Source organism: Talpa europaea (assembly GCF_964194135.1).
Source record: "Talpa europaea genome assembly, chromosome: 7".
Classification (NCBI taxonomy): domain Eukaryota; kingdom Metazoa; phylum Chordata; class Mammalia; order Eulipotyphla; family Talpidae; genus Talpa; species Talpa europaea.
In genome coordinates this window covers 90,143,389-90,162,078 of record NC_140074.1, presented here as the reverse complement: position 1 = coordinate 90,162,078, position 18,690 = coordinate 90,143,389, and the positions used below count along the sequence as shown (strand labels likewise).

At 45.2% G+C, this 18,690-nt stretch overlaps 1 protein-coding gene across 1 annotated transcript in view; it reads right to left on the bottom strand.

Moving 5' to 3' along the window:
• Positions 1-18,690, bottom strand: part of LOC311173802 (NACHT, LRR and PYD domains-containing protein 1-like) — a gene marked incomplete at both ends in the record, with an annotated part of 71,235 nt that overhangs the window by 23,821 nt on the left and 28,724 nt on the right. The window contains 4 exons of the mRNA XM_084237898.1: positions 582-752; positions 3,082-3,252; positions 4,434-4,604; positions 6,994-8,407. Coding sequence (XP_084094024.1) covers positions 582-752; positions 3,082-3,252; positions 4,434-4,604; positions 6,994-8,407 — 1,927 coding nt within the window. The remainder of the gene's footprint in view (positions 1-581; positions 753-3,081; positions 3,253-4,433; positions 4,605-6,993; positions 8,408-18,690) is intronic.

The following is an 18,690-nucleotide window of genomic DNA, read 5'->3' as shown; positions in this document are numbered from 1 at the left end:
CCAGGACCCGGGCACAGACACACTCAGTGGGGCACTTGTTTCAGGATGTGGAGCTGAAAAGAGTCTGACTGATGGGGTGGGGATGGTGTCCCCCCACTACTCCCGTCCCTGAGCTGCTCCCCATGACTGGCAGGGCAGCAGGTCTCAGTTTGATGCCACCCCTCAGAGAACCTCGGTGCTCCCCTCAATCTGATTCCATCTAACCCACGTTACACTCTACTGATTCGCCACATTTCCCTTCACAGCCTCCATGGAGCTTAGAAACACACTCTGTGTGCTCACACCTGGGCAACACCTGTCCTGTTCCCACTGGGGTGAAGGTCAGGGGCGGGGCCACATCTGCTCACTCTGTGTCCTCTGTTTGTCCATGCTTGCACTTGGGGGCTCCAAAGGACAGGGGGAGGGAGGGACAGAAAGGCATGTCCAAGGCTCTTGCCTCAGGAAGCTGAGGGGCTGGTGAGGAGCCCAGGTGGCCACACACATCTGTCCCTTCCCTTCCCTGTCCAAGGCCACAGCAACTGTCTCCCTCACACACCCTTCTGCCCTTCCCTGCCCTCTTTCCTGAAGGCACCAGGTCTTACCTTAGGACCCTGAGCTGGCAGGCAGACTGCCTGAGCCCCTCACAGAGCAGCCTCACCCCGAGATTGCCCAGGTCATTCTGCTGCAGGTCCAGCTCTGTCAGGCGGGGGCTGGTGCTGAGCGCAGAGGCCAGGTCCTGGCAGCTGCTGGAGGTGAGGCCACAGCGCACCAGCCTGCAGGAGAGATTCAGAGGGCACAGTCATTACACTGAGGGCCTCTCCATGGGGTAAATGGGGACTCATTTGGGACTTCTGAGGTGACACTGAAGGAGTACAAAGACTCTCCTGGGCCACAGTATCCAGATTCTTATTGTCCTCCTGCTGCCAAGGAGCCAGTGAGTGCGGCTGAGCACCAGGAATCCTGCCCAGTCTCCACATCAACTTTGTAGGATAATGTACCCCATGTTCTGCTTGTATATCTGGGTCTTATTGTTAACTACACCAGTCTGCAATGCCAGAGCCACTGACAAGGGACGTTTAGGCAGCTTGACACTAAGGGCATCTATGATTGAAGAGAAAAAATGTGAACTTCCAATGAAGAAACCAAATTGGTGCAGAGTATGACAGTTACTTTTAGATTTAGGGCCTTCCAGGCTCTCATTCAATATGTTCCCTCTCCTGCTTTTTTTTTGAAGAGTTTGAGAATTGATGTTAATTTTTCAAATATTTGGTGGTAATCTGTGAAGCCCTCTGGGCCCGGCCTCTTTTTATTGGAAGTTTTTGTTTATACCAGCACTGTCTACTTGCTTGAGCTTGGTGTTGCTCCTCCCTTAGTACCTTCTTCATTCCCAAATAGACTTTATTTTTAAGATCAGTGATAGTTACCAGCAAAGCTGAGCAGGGAGTATGGGGAGTTCCCATATAGTCCTTGACTCCACACACACAGCCCCTTCACCGTAGACACTGGCTGCCAAAGAGGTACATTTGTGCAGCTGGTGAGCCTCCGAGGCACATCATTACCATCCAAGGACTGTAGTTTACCTGAGGGCTCATGTTGGTTGTGAACGTTTTATGGATTTTGACAAATAAATAATGGCGGATTCACTATTATCGTGTCAAACAGAAGAGTTTCACTGTCATGAAACTGCCCAGTGCCTGTCTTGCAATCCCTGATCTTTTTAGTGTTTCCACAGTTTTGCCTTTTCCAGAACATCCTAGAGTTAGTGTCATGTAGCATGTAGCTTTGTTAGATTGGCTATGTGACTCAGTATCATGCATTAATATTTCTCGATAGATTGATAGCTCATTTCCATTTAATTTGAATAATAATCCACTGTCTGGATGTAACACAATTTCCTTATCCATTTACATACTGAAGAACATCTTGTTTGCTTCCATGTCAGCTGTTTATAATAACTGCAATACGGAAACAACCTTAATGCACAAAAATAGATGACTGGATCATGACGATGTGGTATATAATCACAATGGAATACTACTCAGCAATCAAAAAAGATAAACTCATGTCACTTTCAGTGATATGCATGGAGTTGGAAGGGATCATGCTCAGTGAAATAAGTCAGAAGGGAAAAGAAAAATATTGGATGGCTTCACTTATAGGAGGAATCTGGAGAACTAGACAAGGGATCAGGAAAGAAAAGTCAAAACCATCAGGTGAACTATAAATGGCAGTCATTCCTCAGCGGAGGGGGGAGGGAGAAGGATCAAAATGGGTGGGAAGAGCACAGGAGACTATGGTGATGGTTCACGGGTGCCTTGGCGATGGGAAGTTTATGGGGACTACACCTTAGAGGAGAATCAAACATTGTACAAAAATGACACAAACATTCATGTAATGTTTATATTATAAAACAATGACAGGGCAGCGCTTCACACCTTCTACCACACAGCAGCCATTTCCCCATGTGAGCACCTGGAGAGCCCTTGGCAGCTCTGTGTGTGTGATGTGCCTGGACAGGACCCAGGCACAGACACACTCAGCCAGGGCACTTGTTTCAGGATGTGGAGGTGAGAAGAGTCTGACAGATGGGGTGGGGATGGTGTCCCCCCCACTACTCCCTTCCCTGAGCTGCTCCCCGACTGGCAGGGAAGCAGGTCTCAGTTTGATGCCACCCCTCAGAGAACCTCTGTGCTCCCCTCAATCTGATTCATCTAACCCACGTTACACTCTACTGATTCGCCACATTTCCCTTCACAGCCTCCATGGAGCTTAGAAACACACACTGTGTGTTCACACCTGGGCAATACCTGTCCTGTTCCCACCAGGGTGAAGGTCAGGGGTGGGGCCACATCTGCTCACTCTGTGTCCTCAGTGTCTGCCCATGCTTGTACCTGGGGGCTCCGAAGGACGGGGGAAGGAGGGAGGGCGGGACAGAAAGGCATGTCCAAGGCTCTTGCCTCAGGAAGCTGAGGGGCTGGTGAGGAGCCCAGGTGGCCACACACATCTGTCCCTTCCCTTCCCTGTCCAAGGCCACAGCAACTGTCTCCCTCACACACCCTTCTGCCCTTCCCTGCCCTCTTTCCTGAAGGCTCCAGGTCTTACCTTAGGACCCTGAGCTGGCAGGCAGGCTGCCTGAGCCCCTCACAGAGCAGCCTCATCCCCAGGTCCCCCAGGTCATTCTGCTGCAGGTCCAGCTCTGTCAGGCGGGGGCTGGTGCTGAGCACGGAGGCCAGGTCCTGGCAGCTGCTGGAGGTGAGGCCACAGCGCACCAGCCTGCAGGAGAGATGCACAGGGCACAGTCATTACACTGAGGGCCTCTCCATGGGGTAAATGGGGACTCATTTGGGACTTCTGAGGTGACACTTAGGGAGTACAAAGACTCTCCTGGGCCAAAGTATCCAGATTCTTATTGTCCTCCTGCTGCCAAGGAGCCAGTGAGTGCGGCTGAGCACCAGGAATCCTGCCCACTCTCCACATCAACTTTGTAGGGTAATGTACCCCATGTTCTGCTTGTATATCTGGGTCTTATTGTTAACTACATTTGATACTTGCTTGCCTCTCCTCTTCTTCTAGGAGGTTCCATCTCGGAATGTGACACATGCCATGAGTTCTGCTGGTCACCTAAGCTCATCCTGGATATCTCCCTCTCTTTCTCCTAAACCCAACCTAATATTGGGAGAGGTTGATTTTCTTTTACAGATCTCTTAAATCCATTCAATGCTTTCCAGCTCCATTGCTAACATTACAGTCCTAGCTACCACTAAACCTTAGAGAAACAGAGTTATCCTTAGTCTAAGCTATCACCATCTTCAGGGGAATAACTAATTTTCTACTAACTGGTTTATTTAGTCTTACGATTACTCTCTTATAATGCATTTTTGCACATGGCTGTCTGCTTCTGCTTTGAAAATGCACTGATATTGCCAACTGTATGCTTAAAATCTCATTCTATTAGTGAAAAAAAAAAAAAAAAAGAAACTCACAACCATGGACCTGGTCTGGCTTCTACTGATGTCTGTGGCCTCATCCCACCCTTCAGCTTCCTCACTCCATCCACACTGTCCTGCTTCCAATTCCTTGACTTTGTATCCTCCTCTGACCACAGCACCTGTGTCCATGCTGTTCCCTTTGCCTGGAACTTTCCGTTCTCCACCTTCATTTAGATAAATTCGCTGTATTCTTCAGATCTCCCTCAAGTTTTATTTCCCCTGAGGAGCTTGTCTGCTTTCTTAGTCTAGTTTCTTGATTAATTTCAGTCTCTTGCATACTCTGTGATGAAAGTATCTTGTCTATATGGGTTTGCCATAGCTGCCCTGGCACCCAGCATAGCACATGATCAGAGAGAGGTTCATTTAATATTTGTGGATTACAAGGAACAACCTCCTCATTCTACCTTCAGCTCCTTCTGGAACCCCTGCCCACCTGCCTCAGAGCAGACCCCAGGCCAGACTCACCGCAGGGTCTCCAGAGTGCAGCGGGGGCACCTCAGGGCCTCACAAAGACTCTGCACTGCAGAGGGGCTCAGGGTGTTTCTACTGAGGTCCAGCTCTGTTAGGCTCCCAGTGACACCGGGAACGGAGAAGAGAATCTGCCAAGAGGCATCTGTGATCCGGAAGCAAGTGAACCTGAGGGAGGGAAGTGGGGCAGGAGAGACGAGATGTGTCTGTGCTGCCAAAGTCCTTCTGCGACAACCCCCTTTGACATCTCTCTCCCGGGACCACTCTGTGCTCTTACTGTTTTTGGAAGTGCACAGGGTCTCCTGCAAGTCAACCTGGATGACCGTATAAATGACCACATACAACCCCGTCACCACAGTGTCGTTCTCACACCACCTCCCTGGGCTCTGTTCCCTTCTCCCCACCCTCCTCTCCTCCCTGGCGCTGGGTCTCCAGAATGTCTAGGCAGAGGAACACCGGGGTCTCTGCAGCAAAGGGAGGAGCTGCCTGACCACCCCCCTTCTCTGTGCTGGGCCCTTTGCTGGCAACGCAGACTAAAAAAGGACTCTATCTGCCCTAGCCTTAAGGCAGAGACAGACACACAAAATGAACTCTTCAGTACAACATGGCAAGGGCTGTGGAGTGAACCACCGTGGAGGGGCCCATGGTGTGGGGAGGGGCATTTGGGGAGGCCGGTGAGTCCTGGTGCGGGGGGAACTGCCCATTGAAACCTGACAGAACCCAATGAATTGAGCAGGGCTCCAGAGTCAGTGCTACAAACACACCCCAAAGCCTCAATATTTGAATTTCATTTTCATTTATTCGGCTGATGATACTTGAATAATGATTTTAAGCTTTTATTTCAATCAGTCGGCCATCTTTAGACTTTATTAGAGGGAATACAGAATAAATATTTATTATACAAAATGCACAGGGTTAATCACAAGCCAAAAAACCTGGAAGCTGCTCACCTCACGTCAGGGCTCTCCTGCTCGCCCTCCCCCAGCCTGGGTGAGCCTCCATCATTCCTCCTGGACTTTGGGTGTTTACAGTAGTCTCCTCACCATTCTCTCTGCTTTGCCTGAAGGACCCTGGGTTTTGAATCTCGCTCCCACTGCAGTTGAAGGCCCTGACTCTCCCATGGGATTCTCCAGAACCCATGTGTCAGCTTCCACTGAGATGCTCTTATTCTGGCCCGTTTCCCCTGGTTCCTCCTGCTCCTCGCTGGGGTCTCCCTCTGTGACCCCTCAAGGCTCTTCTGCAGGCCCCATGTCAGCACCACCACTTGCAACACCAACACCCATGGCCTTCTGGAAGGCTCATTCACATTGCAGCCATGAGCCCCTAGAAACATCCTCAGCACCCAAGGGGAGCTCGGATCACCTCTCGTGACACCTTCCCCGTGGACCCCATGTGCTGATGCAGAAGGACATTGTGTCAGGCTGCTTCGTAGCACAAAAAGGTAGACTTGAAGTAAATACAAAGAAGATAAAGCTGATGGTAATGCACAATGCAGCGTGGTCCCACATAGAAATGTGCACAGGACCCAGTAGAGGATGCACCTCAGGAGGACGGTCCCCTCGAGTGATGGGATTCTGATTGACATTAGTCTTTGTCACTTTGCTTATTGTATTTCCACAATGGTCATGGGTTTATTATGAGGGAAAAATATGAAAATTAAAGATGCAAATCCAACATTTCTGGTCATAGCCTCTCCTTTCTGGGTGCACTTGAGTGACCTCTCATTCCCACTGCCCTCGTCACTACTGCAGGGGTCACGCTCTGTTCTCATTATTGAATGTGTCTCCTCCAGTTTTTGAGTTCATCGAGGGTAGGGGCAGTGCTTTACTAATTAACCTGTGATCTGTACAGCGGACATAAAGTCAGTATTAATAAGTACATGAAAGGAATCATCTGAAAGGGGAGATTGATTAAGCGTTAAATGACCAATAGTGTAAAATAGGTGGGGGCCCAGGAAGTGGAGTCAGCATGTTGCTGGGGTGGAGGGTAGCTAGAAAAGTGGCCCCATCGTGCTGAGAGGGTGGTTTGGGGGCTGAGTCCTAGAAGCAATAGTGCATCATTGACACAAACAGGAAAGCAGGTTTCCAGGAAACACACTCCCTTGGAACCCAGGCATCCTGAGGTTATGGGGAGTCCTCACGGCAGTGTCATTGTCAGTAGCCACTGAGAAGCTGCCTGAAGCAGTGGAGGGAGCAGCTTCTCAGGGAGAAATAAGTCCAGAGAGAAGCAGAAGCAGGTGGGCTGCCGGAGGGTGTGGGGTTTCTTGGGTCTGCAGGGGCTGGAAGTGCACCCAGGGGAGTGGTGGGGTCATTGCAGGGGCAGGACAAGCAGCAGCAGGAAGAGGTAGGGTCACTGCAGTTCTGCCCAGGAGCAGGCAGGGCAGGCCACATGCTGCAGAGGGCTGAGGTGACAGAGAACGGAGGTCAGATTTGGCAGGTAGAAATTACTGGTGACCTTGGCCCTTTAACCCCTGGGGCCAGGCTTAGTAAGGATTCTTCCCAAGCCCAGGATGGTGGAAGCAACAGAGGTGTGGAGAGAGGAAGGGTGGGGTACTCACAGGACCATACTGGGGAGATTCCACAATTTACTCTCTTCATCCCCATTCAGTTGAAGCCTCTGCACACGGCGGCAGAATTGAATGCAGAAAGTGAACACCCGGAGCTCCATGTTGGTTTCAATAATCATGCTTCTTTCTCGGAAATGGTTCATTACTTGAGTCAGGAAATCCTTGTCCTGAATCTCATACAAACAGCGAAACAACTGTAGGGAGCGAGACTGTGGGAAGAAATACCCTGATCTCTCCAGTTCAGGAGAAATACCCTGATCCAGGATCTGTGTCAGGAGTTCCTGCCTCCTCACCCGAGACAGTGTGCAGTTGAAGATGCTCTCCATTGTTTTCACCCCCTGCTCACCCAAAAGGCCCAATAAAAAATGCATAGTTGGTGCCCAGATGACATCATGCCCGCAACATTTTTTTAGCTGCTCTCTTATATCTACGGTGCATGTAGGATTATCACTTTCCTCCTTACTACACTCTAGCACACAGGACATCGCAGCAAAGAACCGGTGGAAACCCAGATGAATGAAGCTGTAGCTCTGAGGGGTGGGATGCTGTCGGAGAATGCCCATCTGCAACAGAGTGGAGACCACAGTGCCTTCTACACCATGCTCCTTGAGGTCTTCCTCACTGAACAGGCTCTTTTCTTCCCAGTTGCCCTCAGCAGCCAGAGAGCACAAGCCCCTCAGCTGGGTCCCCAGGGGCTGAGCAGGCAGGGCCTGGGAAAGGTACTGCAGACAGAGGGCCGTGGTGGTCTGGGGCCTCAGCGAGAGCTCTCGCCCCTGCTCCATCTGCTGCTTCAGGCATGTGCAGACCAGCCAGGACACCCAGGGCACCAGACACATGGCCCAGAGAGCGTGATTTGACACAGCCAAGCTCAGGGCTCTATGTGCTTGGCCTTCATCTGTGAAATATTTGCGGAAATAGTCCTTCCTGCCTGACTCAGAGAACCCTAGCACCTCCACCCATTGTGGGTGCTCCAAGTAAGGGATGAATTTCTCTAGAGCTCTGGTTCTAGCTGTGATCAGCAAGGATGCCTCTGGAAGTATGGTTTTACTCAGCAACCTGCTCAGTAGTGAGCACAGTGGTTGCTTCTGGCTCTGCTGCAGAGAGAGGTCATGCTTTTGCTTCACTAAGTCCCATTGTGGCTCATGCAAACCTTCAAGGATGAAGAGCAGCTTCTCTGGCTGAGATAGGATCTGGCCAATGGCAGTCTCAGGGGCAGCCCCGACTTCTGTGACGAGCTCAGTAAGACTCATTGTCTTTGTCGGGCTCAGTTGTCTGCAGTTGAAGTAGAAGACGTGCTGGAAGTGGTCCCTATACAGGTGGCCTTCCTCCCAGGCCCTCCTCACCTGCCTGGCCAGGGTAGACTTCCCGACTCCAGCATACCCGTACAGTATGACCGTGTGAGGCCCTGAGCCAAATAAGTCTCTGATATTAATCAGAATTCCTAGTTCCGGTAGCACACTAAAGGACCGACTTTTTCCACGTGGGGGCAGGTGGCCTCTGAGATAAGATCTTCGTATAAGTACCAGATGTTGGACTTCATGGTACAAATCCTCATTTTCCCAGGACTGTGTGGTGCAGGTCATCTTTGGCATTTGTTTCTGGAAAGTTTCAGTTAATCCTAAGTAAGGATGAAAAGATGCAATATAAAGGTATAAATTTGTATATTTATTCGTATATTCATTCCTTCAACAGTTTCAGGCACCCACCCCAAGTCCAGGCTGCCAAGGCTGGTAGGTTCTTTTCAGAACAGTAGAAAGAACATGGGCTTTGGAGAGGAGATCCCAGATCATCTTGACCAATTCATACTCCCGGAGTGACTTCAAGTATTAATCAAGGGCCTACTCTGTGCCAAAAAATGTATAGGGCTGTGAATAAAAAGTGAGCAAAAGAGTACTACTCCCTGTTCTCATAAGCCCAGGTGTGGAGCCCTTGGCCTCACAGCGCGTCCGTAGACTGGGGATTGTGATATCTCCTGCAGGAGGTTGTGGGGCATGAAGGAGACACCGGATGGTATAGCAGGTGGTGCCGACAGTACCTCCTCAGCACACACCATGGAAGCGCAAGCAACGTGTCCCTTTGCCCCTGTGTGTCTGCTGAGTGTTCCCTCAGCCCTCGGGTGAGGCAGCCAGAAATGCTGGGGAATTAATGCTCCAGTAGGAGCCCGTGACCAAGCACCGTGGCAGACCCTTGGCCTGTGGATGAAAGCTCTGAGGCATGTTCTCACTCTCCCTTAGAGATGTAACAGCAAACCTCAGATGTCACAACAGAACCTGCTCCAGATGCAGGTCACATGGGCTCTCCTCCTTCCCTGTCCCACTTCTCTCTCCTACTGGTGCCTCCGTGGATCCCATCCCCTGTAACAACCTGCACTCAAATCCTGTGTCACAGTCAGTCTGGGGAAACTGAGACAGACAGGGATGTGCTTTGTGAAATGTGAGGGCCTGAACACCTGTCAGGGACTGTCCCCCAGTGAGGGACGTCAGGTTCACAGATCTTCAGATTCCATATGGAGTAATTGTTATAGTCCTTTCCCTTCCTCCCAGAATATTTCTTTCCTTTGGTAATTTTTCAAGGTGATGCATAAGACTCATTTGGGATTCTGAAGTCCAGCTCATCCTGGGAAACTAATTCTCGAAGGCTCAAGGTCACCTGTTCTGCCTTTGTGGGTATACTGAGGGGAATCTGGGGAGGGTGGGTGTGGGGTGCACGGCCAACTTGTACTGAAGTGTTGTTGAGACTAGAGTGTCATGTCTCTGAGATCATGATCTGTGGATCCATTGTTATGTTTCTTCTGTGAACATCTCTGATGTGAGATCTTCTAAGATCTCCAGAATGTCCACCTGGGTCATGGCAAAGGGGACCCATCAGGGGCCTTGTATGTGCCTGATGGTCCAGAGAGTTTACTTTTACTTTCTACAATGTTCTCCCAAACACCCTCTTTTCATGGTTCAGTTACATGACACAGATCTAAATACCCTTGATTTACTTGTCTTTAAATAGTCCTCCCTGTACTCCAATACCTCTGACAATTTCACTTTAATATGCTTTTGGAGTAGATTTAGAAAACCCAAGAAAATTCAGCTGGCCACCAATACCTAAGAATTGTTTACATTTTAAATGATTAAAGACAATAAAACAAAACAAAAAAAAACTATTTCACAGTTTGTGGGAATTACATAAAATTCAATTTTTTTTAAAAATTTTTTTTAATAGAGGCATGTTTTTATTTATTTATTTGTTTGTTTGTTTTGTTTATACATGCATTGGGTACAGTCAGAAGCACGGGAGGGTGGGAGAATTCACCAGAGCTAGAGCGGGGAGCAGAGCAGGCAGAAGGACCGAAGTACACTGCTGAGGGGAGCAGCGGGCGGCAGGAGAGGTCTGCGTGCCATGTGGGACCCTACTCCGGTGGCCGGGGAGCAGCCGGGGATCGAACTGGCGCTGCAGAGGCCGCGGGCAGCTTCGCAACCCAGCGCTCAACCGCTGCGCCACAGGGGAGGTCCTCAATTTTTTTTTTTATTAAAGATTTTTTTATTTATTTATACAAGCACTGGTTACAGTCAGAAGCATGGGAGGGTGAGAGAATTCACCAGAGCCAGAGCGGGGAACAGAACAGGCAGACTAACAAAATACACTGCTGAGGGGAGCAGTGGGTGCGGCAGGAGAGGTCTGCGTGCCATGTGGGACCCTTGCCAGCGGCTGGGGATCTAACAGGCACTGCAGAAGCTGTGAGCAGCTTCTCAGCCCAGTGCTCAACTGCTGCACCACTGGGGATGCCCCATAAAATTCAATTTTTATGTGCATAATATAGAAAAAATTCTTTGCATTATAGCCATACCTATTTGGCTATGAATTGTCTATAGCTGACCTTAGGCTATGATGGAGAGTATTTGCAACAGAAATTGTATGGCCCACAAAGGTAAAATATTTGCTCTCTGGAGACACCTAGGAACAACAAAGGCAGAGGCTACTGGAATCAGCCACACAACTAGTGTCATCACAGTCCCCCGGGACTGGCACTGTGGAAGAAAGCAACAGTCTTTGACGCCGAGCCCCTTCATAACCCCTAGAACAGCTGTGAACTCCCCACACCTATGACAGATAAGACCTCTTGGTGTTCATTGGCGTGGTCTTCAGTAGTTTGTGCTGCACTGGACATCAGCAGTTTTTGCTGCTGACGTAGCCAGTAGCAATTACCACTGTGGACTCCCTCAGGAAGGAGATGCTGGTACACACCTTCCAGAAGGAGTTCCCTTTGTACTACTCTGGGATCAGGGCTGACAACATTCCTCCAAATCTATGACAATGTGGACCCCAGAACTCTGGCTGTTACATGTGTGCCTATGCTTTAGACCCCACTTTAGTGTTCACCGTGTGCACTTGTACATCAGATTCTAGTAACATCATTACTATGAAGATACCCCAAAGCTGGACTCTGTGCTGAGAGATATATTTTTGGCCCTGTGGAATAAATAGCATTCAGAAGGTCCCCAGCAGCCCTGGCCATTGAGAAACCCCATTATCTTTGCTGACACTGACCTCATCTAATGTGTAACTTAAGGCTGAAGTTAGTTTCCTGTAGGCATGTAGAGACTACACTGGTCTTTCTCAGAATCAGAACTGACACCCCACACCAAATGAGTACCCTTATAGCTACCTACAGGTGAATGTTTTTCCCCATCAAGCCCAGTCTATAAAGTCTGGAAGAGGTTACTGCTCTATTAAACATACATTTCAACAAAAGGCTAGAAGAGACATGAAAAAAAAAATCAAGGAAATATAACACCAGAAAAGGAACACAATAATTTTCCAGTGACTGACCAAAAAGATCCAGGGATTGTTGATTTGCTAAATGAAGAATTCAGGATAATTTTTTTAAAGGAAGCTCAGCAAGCTAGTAGAGAATTCAGAATGAAATCAGAAAAGCAATACATGAGCAAAACAAGAATTTCAACACAGAGAGAGAAATCATACACATTTAAATTTTGATTCCAAAGAATATAATGAATTAAATGAAAAATTCAAAAGAGAACATCAATAGTAGATTTGATCACACAAGAAAAAGGTTCTAACTATAATATGTCTATATGCCTCATTGTAAGCACAAAGTAAAAACCTTAATAGGTACGCAAACTATAAAGAGAAGGGAATCAAAGTACACCACTATGGAAAACCATTAAGTCGTAAAGAAGAAGCGAGAGACAAAGAAAAGAATAAAGCAACCACAAAAGAAAACAATCACTAATAGGGTGGCAATAGTGAGGCCTTACCAATCAGTATAACTACTTTATTTATTTATTTTTTTAATAGAAGCACGTTTTATTTATTTATGTATTTGTTTGTTTGTTTGTTTATACATGCACTGGGTAAAGTCAGAAGCGTGGGAGGGTGAGAGAATTCACCAGAGCCAGAGTGGGGAGCAGAGCAGGCAGAAGGACCGAAGTGCACTGCTGAGCGGAGCAGTGGGTGGCAGGAGAGGTCTGCGCGCCATGTGGGACCCTCCTCCGGTGGCTGGGGAGCAGCCGCAGATCGAACCAGCGCCGCAGAGGCCGCAGGCAGCTTCGAAACCCAGCACTCAACTGCTGCGCCACCGGGGAGGCCCTCAATATAACTACTTTAAATATAAATGGATTAAATCCTCTAATTATAAGATATAGAGTAGATGAATCATCAAATAACAAAATAAAACAAGATTCCACTCTATTTTGCCTACAAGAGACTCTCTTGAGCTTTAAGGACACATATAGGTTAAAACGAAGGGATGGGGCCTCCCTGGCTACACAGGGCAATTGAGCACCATGCTGTGAAGCTGTCCTTAGCCTCTGCAGTGTGGGTTCAATCCTGGCCAGCCAGCGAGAATCCCACATGGCGCAGCAGACCTCTCCTGTCTCGCCTGCCACTCCACTCAGCTGTGTATTTCGTCAGTCTGCCTGTTCTGTTCCCCGCTTGGTCTAGTGAATCCTCTCACCCTCCCGCACATCTAGCCTGTACCCTGGTTCTTGTATAAATAAATAAATCTTTAAGAAAAATAAACAAAATGAAGGGATGAACAAAGATGTTTCACAAATGAAAACCAAAGAGAGCATAACTAACTACATTATGCAATCAAAATAGACATTAAGTCAAAAATTAACAGGGGAGGGCCTCCCCTGGTGGTGCAGATGGTTGAGCGCTGTGCTGTGAGGTTGTCCGCAGCTCCTGCAGCACAGGTTCGATCCCAGCTGGCCAGCAAGGATCCCACATGGTGCAACAGATCTCTCCTGCCTCGCCCACTGCTCCCCTCAGCAGTGTATTTCATCAGTCTGCCTGTTCTGTTCCCTGCTCTGTCTCTGGTGAATCCTCTCACCCTCCCACGCTTCTGGTCTGTACCCCAGTTCTTGTATAAAATAAATAAATAAATACTTAAAAAATTAACAAGGGACACAGAAAGTGTGTATTATATAGTGATAAAGTGGTTAATTCAGAGAACATCTAAATATATTCAGCAAATATTAACAGATACTGAGACAGAAATAGACAGAAACACAATAATAGTAGAGAACTTCAATAGCCCCACTTTGACCATTTAATATAGAGCATGCAGACAGAAAACAGTATGGAAATATTGGACCTGAATTATGCTTTATACCAAATGGACTTAACAGACACATAAAGGACATTACATCCAACAACAGTAGAACATTTATTCTTCTCAAGTGCACACAGAAAATTCTCCATTATAAATCATATATTTTGTCATAAAACAAGTTTTAAGAAGCTTAAAATTGAAATCATGTAAAGTATATTTTCATGGCATGAAAGTCAAAATCAATAACAGGAAAGAGACTGAGAAATTGACAAATATATTGAAATAGAAAAAAAAAAAAAAAACATACCCCTGAGCAATGAATAGGCCAAAGAAGATATGACATGAAAAAAATAACAAAAACAATGAAAATTAACAAAAAAAATTAACAACACATCAAAACACATGGAATGCAGCAAAAGTAAGGATGATTGGGAGAACTGTTTATACTAATATATTCCCATACTAAGATAAGAGAATGATATATGTAACCTAACTTCATACCCCAAGGAGCCAGAAAATGACTTTACTAAGTTGCAAAGTCTACAGTAATCAAAAGAGTAAATGTCTAAAATGAGAAACAAAGACAAATGAAACAGAATTGAAAGCCCAGAAATAAACCCTTACCTTTGTGGTCAACTATGGTTTCCTTTTTCATTTGTTTCATGATTTTTTTTCATGTCATATCTTTTTTGACCTACTCATTGCTCAGGAATATGTGTTTGTTGTTTTTTTAATTTCCACATATTTGTCAATTTTTCACAAGACAGCCAAGAATAATAATGACAAAAGTTTAATTTCCTAAATAAGTTGTGCTGGGAAAACTATCAATAGATATCTATGTGCAAAAGAATGAAGCAGACCCTTACCTTACATTAGTCACATCCCTGACATCTGGGTTTTCCCTTTACATAGAAAAATGCCTGGCTTAAGCTTTGATTGCCTCAGGATCCACTTCAAAGTGGCTTTGTTTGAAAAAAGATTATTTTGAGTAACCACATTGCGGACACACAACTAGAAAAGAGCCAGGGACTTTTCCTCATAGCGGTTCCATTATTTTAGAGATCTTGATTGATTTTAATACTTGACCATTTGAGTCACTTTCTTTATCACTTCCCATTTCTTCTCTTACGTTTTCAATAAAGCAATAAAAAGGGATTATGAACTACTAGGTCACCACTTCAACCATAATAAAAGCAGAATCCATACCCCTTCTTGTGGCCTCACTATGTAGCCACAGATGGGGTGTGCAATTTCCAAGGACTGTGAGTAATAAATCTTTATTTTTCCAACGTTTGTGGTGGTTACTGCTTAAAGGGTGTCTTGCAATCTCACTGAAAACCATAAAGGGTGGTCTAGCCATTGCATTGGTTATTGATTAAGTGGAAGATGGAACAAAACACAATTCAAAATGGATTAACAACTCAAATGTGATATCTGAAACCATAACAATCCTAGAAGAAAACAGAGAAAAACATTTCCGTGACTTTGGTACTCCTGATGATTTTTGCGTATGACAAAAGTGACAAAACCAAACATAAAGAAGTAGGCCTACATCAAATTGAAAAAATTCTATACAGTAAAGACAGTGATCAAGAAAATGAGAAGATAGCCCATGGGGTAGGCAGAAAGGTTTGTGAATTATATACCAAATAAGGAGTTACTACCCAAAATGTATAAAGAATTTAAATCAATAGTCCAATTAAAAATTAATAATAAGATCAGGGACTTTTGGCATGTTCGCAACACACCTAGACTGCGTGGAGCTGGGAAAGGGCTGCAACCACAGCCTGAGGTGAGCTGAAAAGCCTCCCTAAGCCAGGCCCCAATGGACGCCAGAGCCCAGGGGCGGATCCAGTGACTGCTGGGACAGACTGCAGGTACACGGAAGGGCTCTCCCAACTCGCCGTTTTAGTTTAGGGACATTTTGTGTGTCTACCACACACTTAGACTGTGTGGAGCCTGGGAAGTTCTGCCTCCTCAGCCAGAGTTGAGCTGAAAAGCCCCCACAAGCCCAGCGCCATCTGCCCACCAGTCTGAGCCCAGAGTGGGATCCAGCAATTGAGAGCCCAGTGGGCAATCCTGCCACCATAGGGTAGACTGCGGGACCATGAGGCCCTCCTTGGAATTAAACAAATACAGAAGGAGGAGATTCTCTATGACAGTGACCACTAACATATTCATAGTACTACTCCCCTACCAGAATTCAGACACAACAGTTTTTGACTTGTTTGGACCACTAGTTTCCAACATCCCAGAAGGAGCACACCAAAAAGATGCCAGTCAGTACCAGTGACACAGTGTCCCAATGCATAGGACAAATTAGAAAACAAGCAGCATGGAGAAGAAAAACTACATGCAACCAAGCAAATCCTCAGGAAAAAGACACACCACAAAAAGAAAACCACCCATCAGATTGCAAAAACAGTGACTTGGAAGAACTTCTGAGCCTTCCAGAAAGAGAATTTAAAATTGCCTTGATTAAAAAACTGACAGAAGTCATTCAGGAAAACAATGATCAGAAGAATGAAATTGAGTCCTTAAAGAGGGAAGAGAAGGAAATGCAAGAGATCAAAGGATTAATGGAAGAGCTAAAGAACTCTGGGAAAAGCAGTGATAACAGAATAGATGAAATGGAAGAATAAATAAGCACTCTGGAAGACACAGAAATAATAAGAACCAGAAAAGAAAAGGAAAGAGGAGTACAAATGAAAAAGACTGAAGAAAGACTTCGGGAACTGTATGACTCCATGAGGAAAGGAAATATAAGAGTTATAGGATTCCTAGAAGGAGAGGAAAGAGACCTAGGAACAGAGAAAATATTCAAGGATATAATTGAAGAGAACTTCCCAAACGTGAAGAAGAGCTGAAAATAAACATACAAGAAGCAAGAAGAACACCAAACTTCCATGATGAAAGGAAAAATACAGCAAGACACATAATTGCAAAGCTCCCAAGAATCCAAGACAAAGAAACAGTAATGAAGTTGACAAGAGGGAAGAAACAGATAATACACAAAGGAAAACCAATCAGGCTGACATCAGACTTCTCCGAAGAAACACTACGGGCAAGGAAAGTGTTCAGGGACATAGTAAGCAGACTTCAAGGCAACTAATGCCAACCAAGAATACTCTATCCTGCAAAGCTTTCCTTCCTCTATGAAGAAAGAATAAGAACCTTCCCAGATAAAAAGAAACTCTGGAATTTCATCACAACTAAACCCCCGCTCCAAAAAATACAACAAGAAGTCCTAAAGACAGAACCAACACACGGATTAATAACAACAAAACAAGGCCAAAAAAAAAAAAAAAAAGAGAAAAAAGTTATTAAAAGAATAAATAAATAAAACAAGAGGAAAGACAAACAAAATGGCAAATACAGATGCTAACATATCAATATTAACTTTAAATGTAAATGGACTAAACTCTTCAATAAAAAGACACAGTCTTGCAGGCTGGATTAAGAAACAAAACCCAAACTTTTGCTGTCTCCAGGAAACACGTTTAACTACAATAGGTAAAAGTAAAAGACAGAAAGTAAAAGGGTGGAAAACAGTCCTACAAGCAAATGGACCAAAAAAGAAGGCAGGAACAGCAATACTTATATCAGATAAAACAGATTTCAGACTCAAAAATGTAAAAAGAAACCCCAACAGTCACTACATTATGATCAAGGGGACAATACTTCAAGAAGAAATAACACTCATTAACATATACTCACCGAATGAAGGAGCACTAAAATATATCAGACTACTATTAACATCTCTGAAAACAGATATCAGAGAAAACACATATGTGGTTGGAAACTTCAACACACCACTATCAACAATGGATAGATCAATGAGACAAAAAATAAATAAGGGCACTAAATCTCTAAATAAGGATCTAGAGCTCATGGGCTTAACAGACATCTATAAAACACTAAAGCCAAAAAAATCTGAGTACACATTTTTCTCAAGCGCACATGGCTCATTCTCCAGGATCAATCACATACTGGGACACAAGACAAACATCAACAGATACAAGATTGATATCATACCAACCATCTTCTCTGACCATGAAGGCATCAAACTAGAAATAAACCATAAAAAGAAGGCAAGGAACTCTCCTACCTCATGGAGATGGAAACCCACACTACTGGAAGACCACTGGACTAATGAGGAGATCAAAGATGAAATTAAACAATATTTTGCATTGAATGACAAGGAGGACAACAATTTCCTAAATGTATGGCATACAGCAAAAGCAGTAATGAGAGGAAAATATATAGCAATAGAGACTCACATCAAGAAACAAGAAGGAACTCAAAGAAATAACCTAATCTCAAAACTCAAAGAACTAGAAAAAGAACAACAAAAAAACCCCAAAACCAGTAGAAGAAAAGAAACAATAAAAATCAGAGCAAATATAAATGAAATAAAAAAATCCAAAAGATCAATGAAACCAAAAGTTGGTTCTTCAAAAAAATAAATAAAATAGACAAACCTCTAGCCAGGTTCAAAAGGAAAAACGGGAGAAAGCACAAATAAATAGGATCGCAAATGAAAGAGGAGAAATCACAACAGACACAGCAGAAATCAAAAGAATAATCAGAAACTACTATGAACAGCTATATGCGAACAAGTTCAACAATCTAGAAGAGATGGACAAATTCCTACAACTCTACAATCACCCAAAGCTAGATAAAGAAAAAATAGAACACCTAAACAGACCAATTACAAGCAGTGAAATGGTAATCAAAAACCTCCCCAAAAACAAAAGCCCAGGACCAGATGGATTTACAAATGAATTCTACCAAACATTCAAAAACGAATTAGTGCCCTATCCTTCACAAACTCTTCCAAAAATTGAGAAGGAAGGGATAATACCAAAAACGTTCCATGAAGCCAACATTACACTAATACCAAAACCGAACATGGAAAACACAAAAAAAGAAAACTACAGGCCAATCTCGCTAATGAACATGGATGCAATAATCCTCAATAAAAATTTTAGCTATCAGAATCCAACAATGTATCCATAAGATAATTCACCACGACCAAGTAGGATTCATTCCAGGGACACAAGGATGGTTCAACATCTGAAAATCAATCAGTGTTATCCAACACATATCAACAAAAAGAA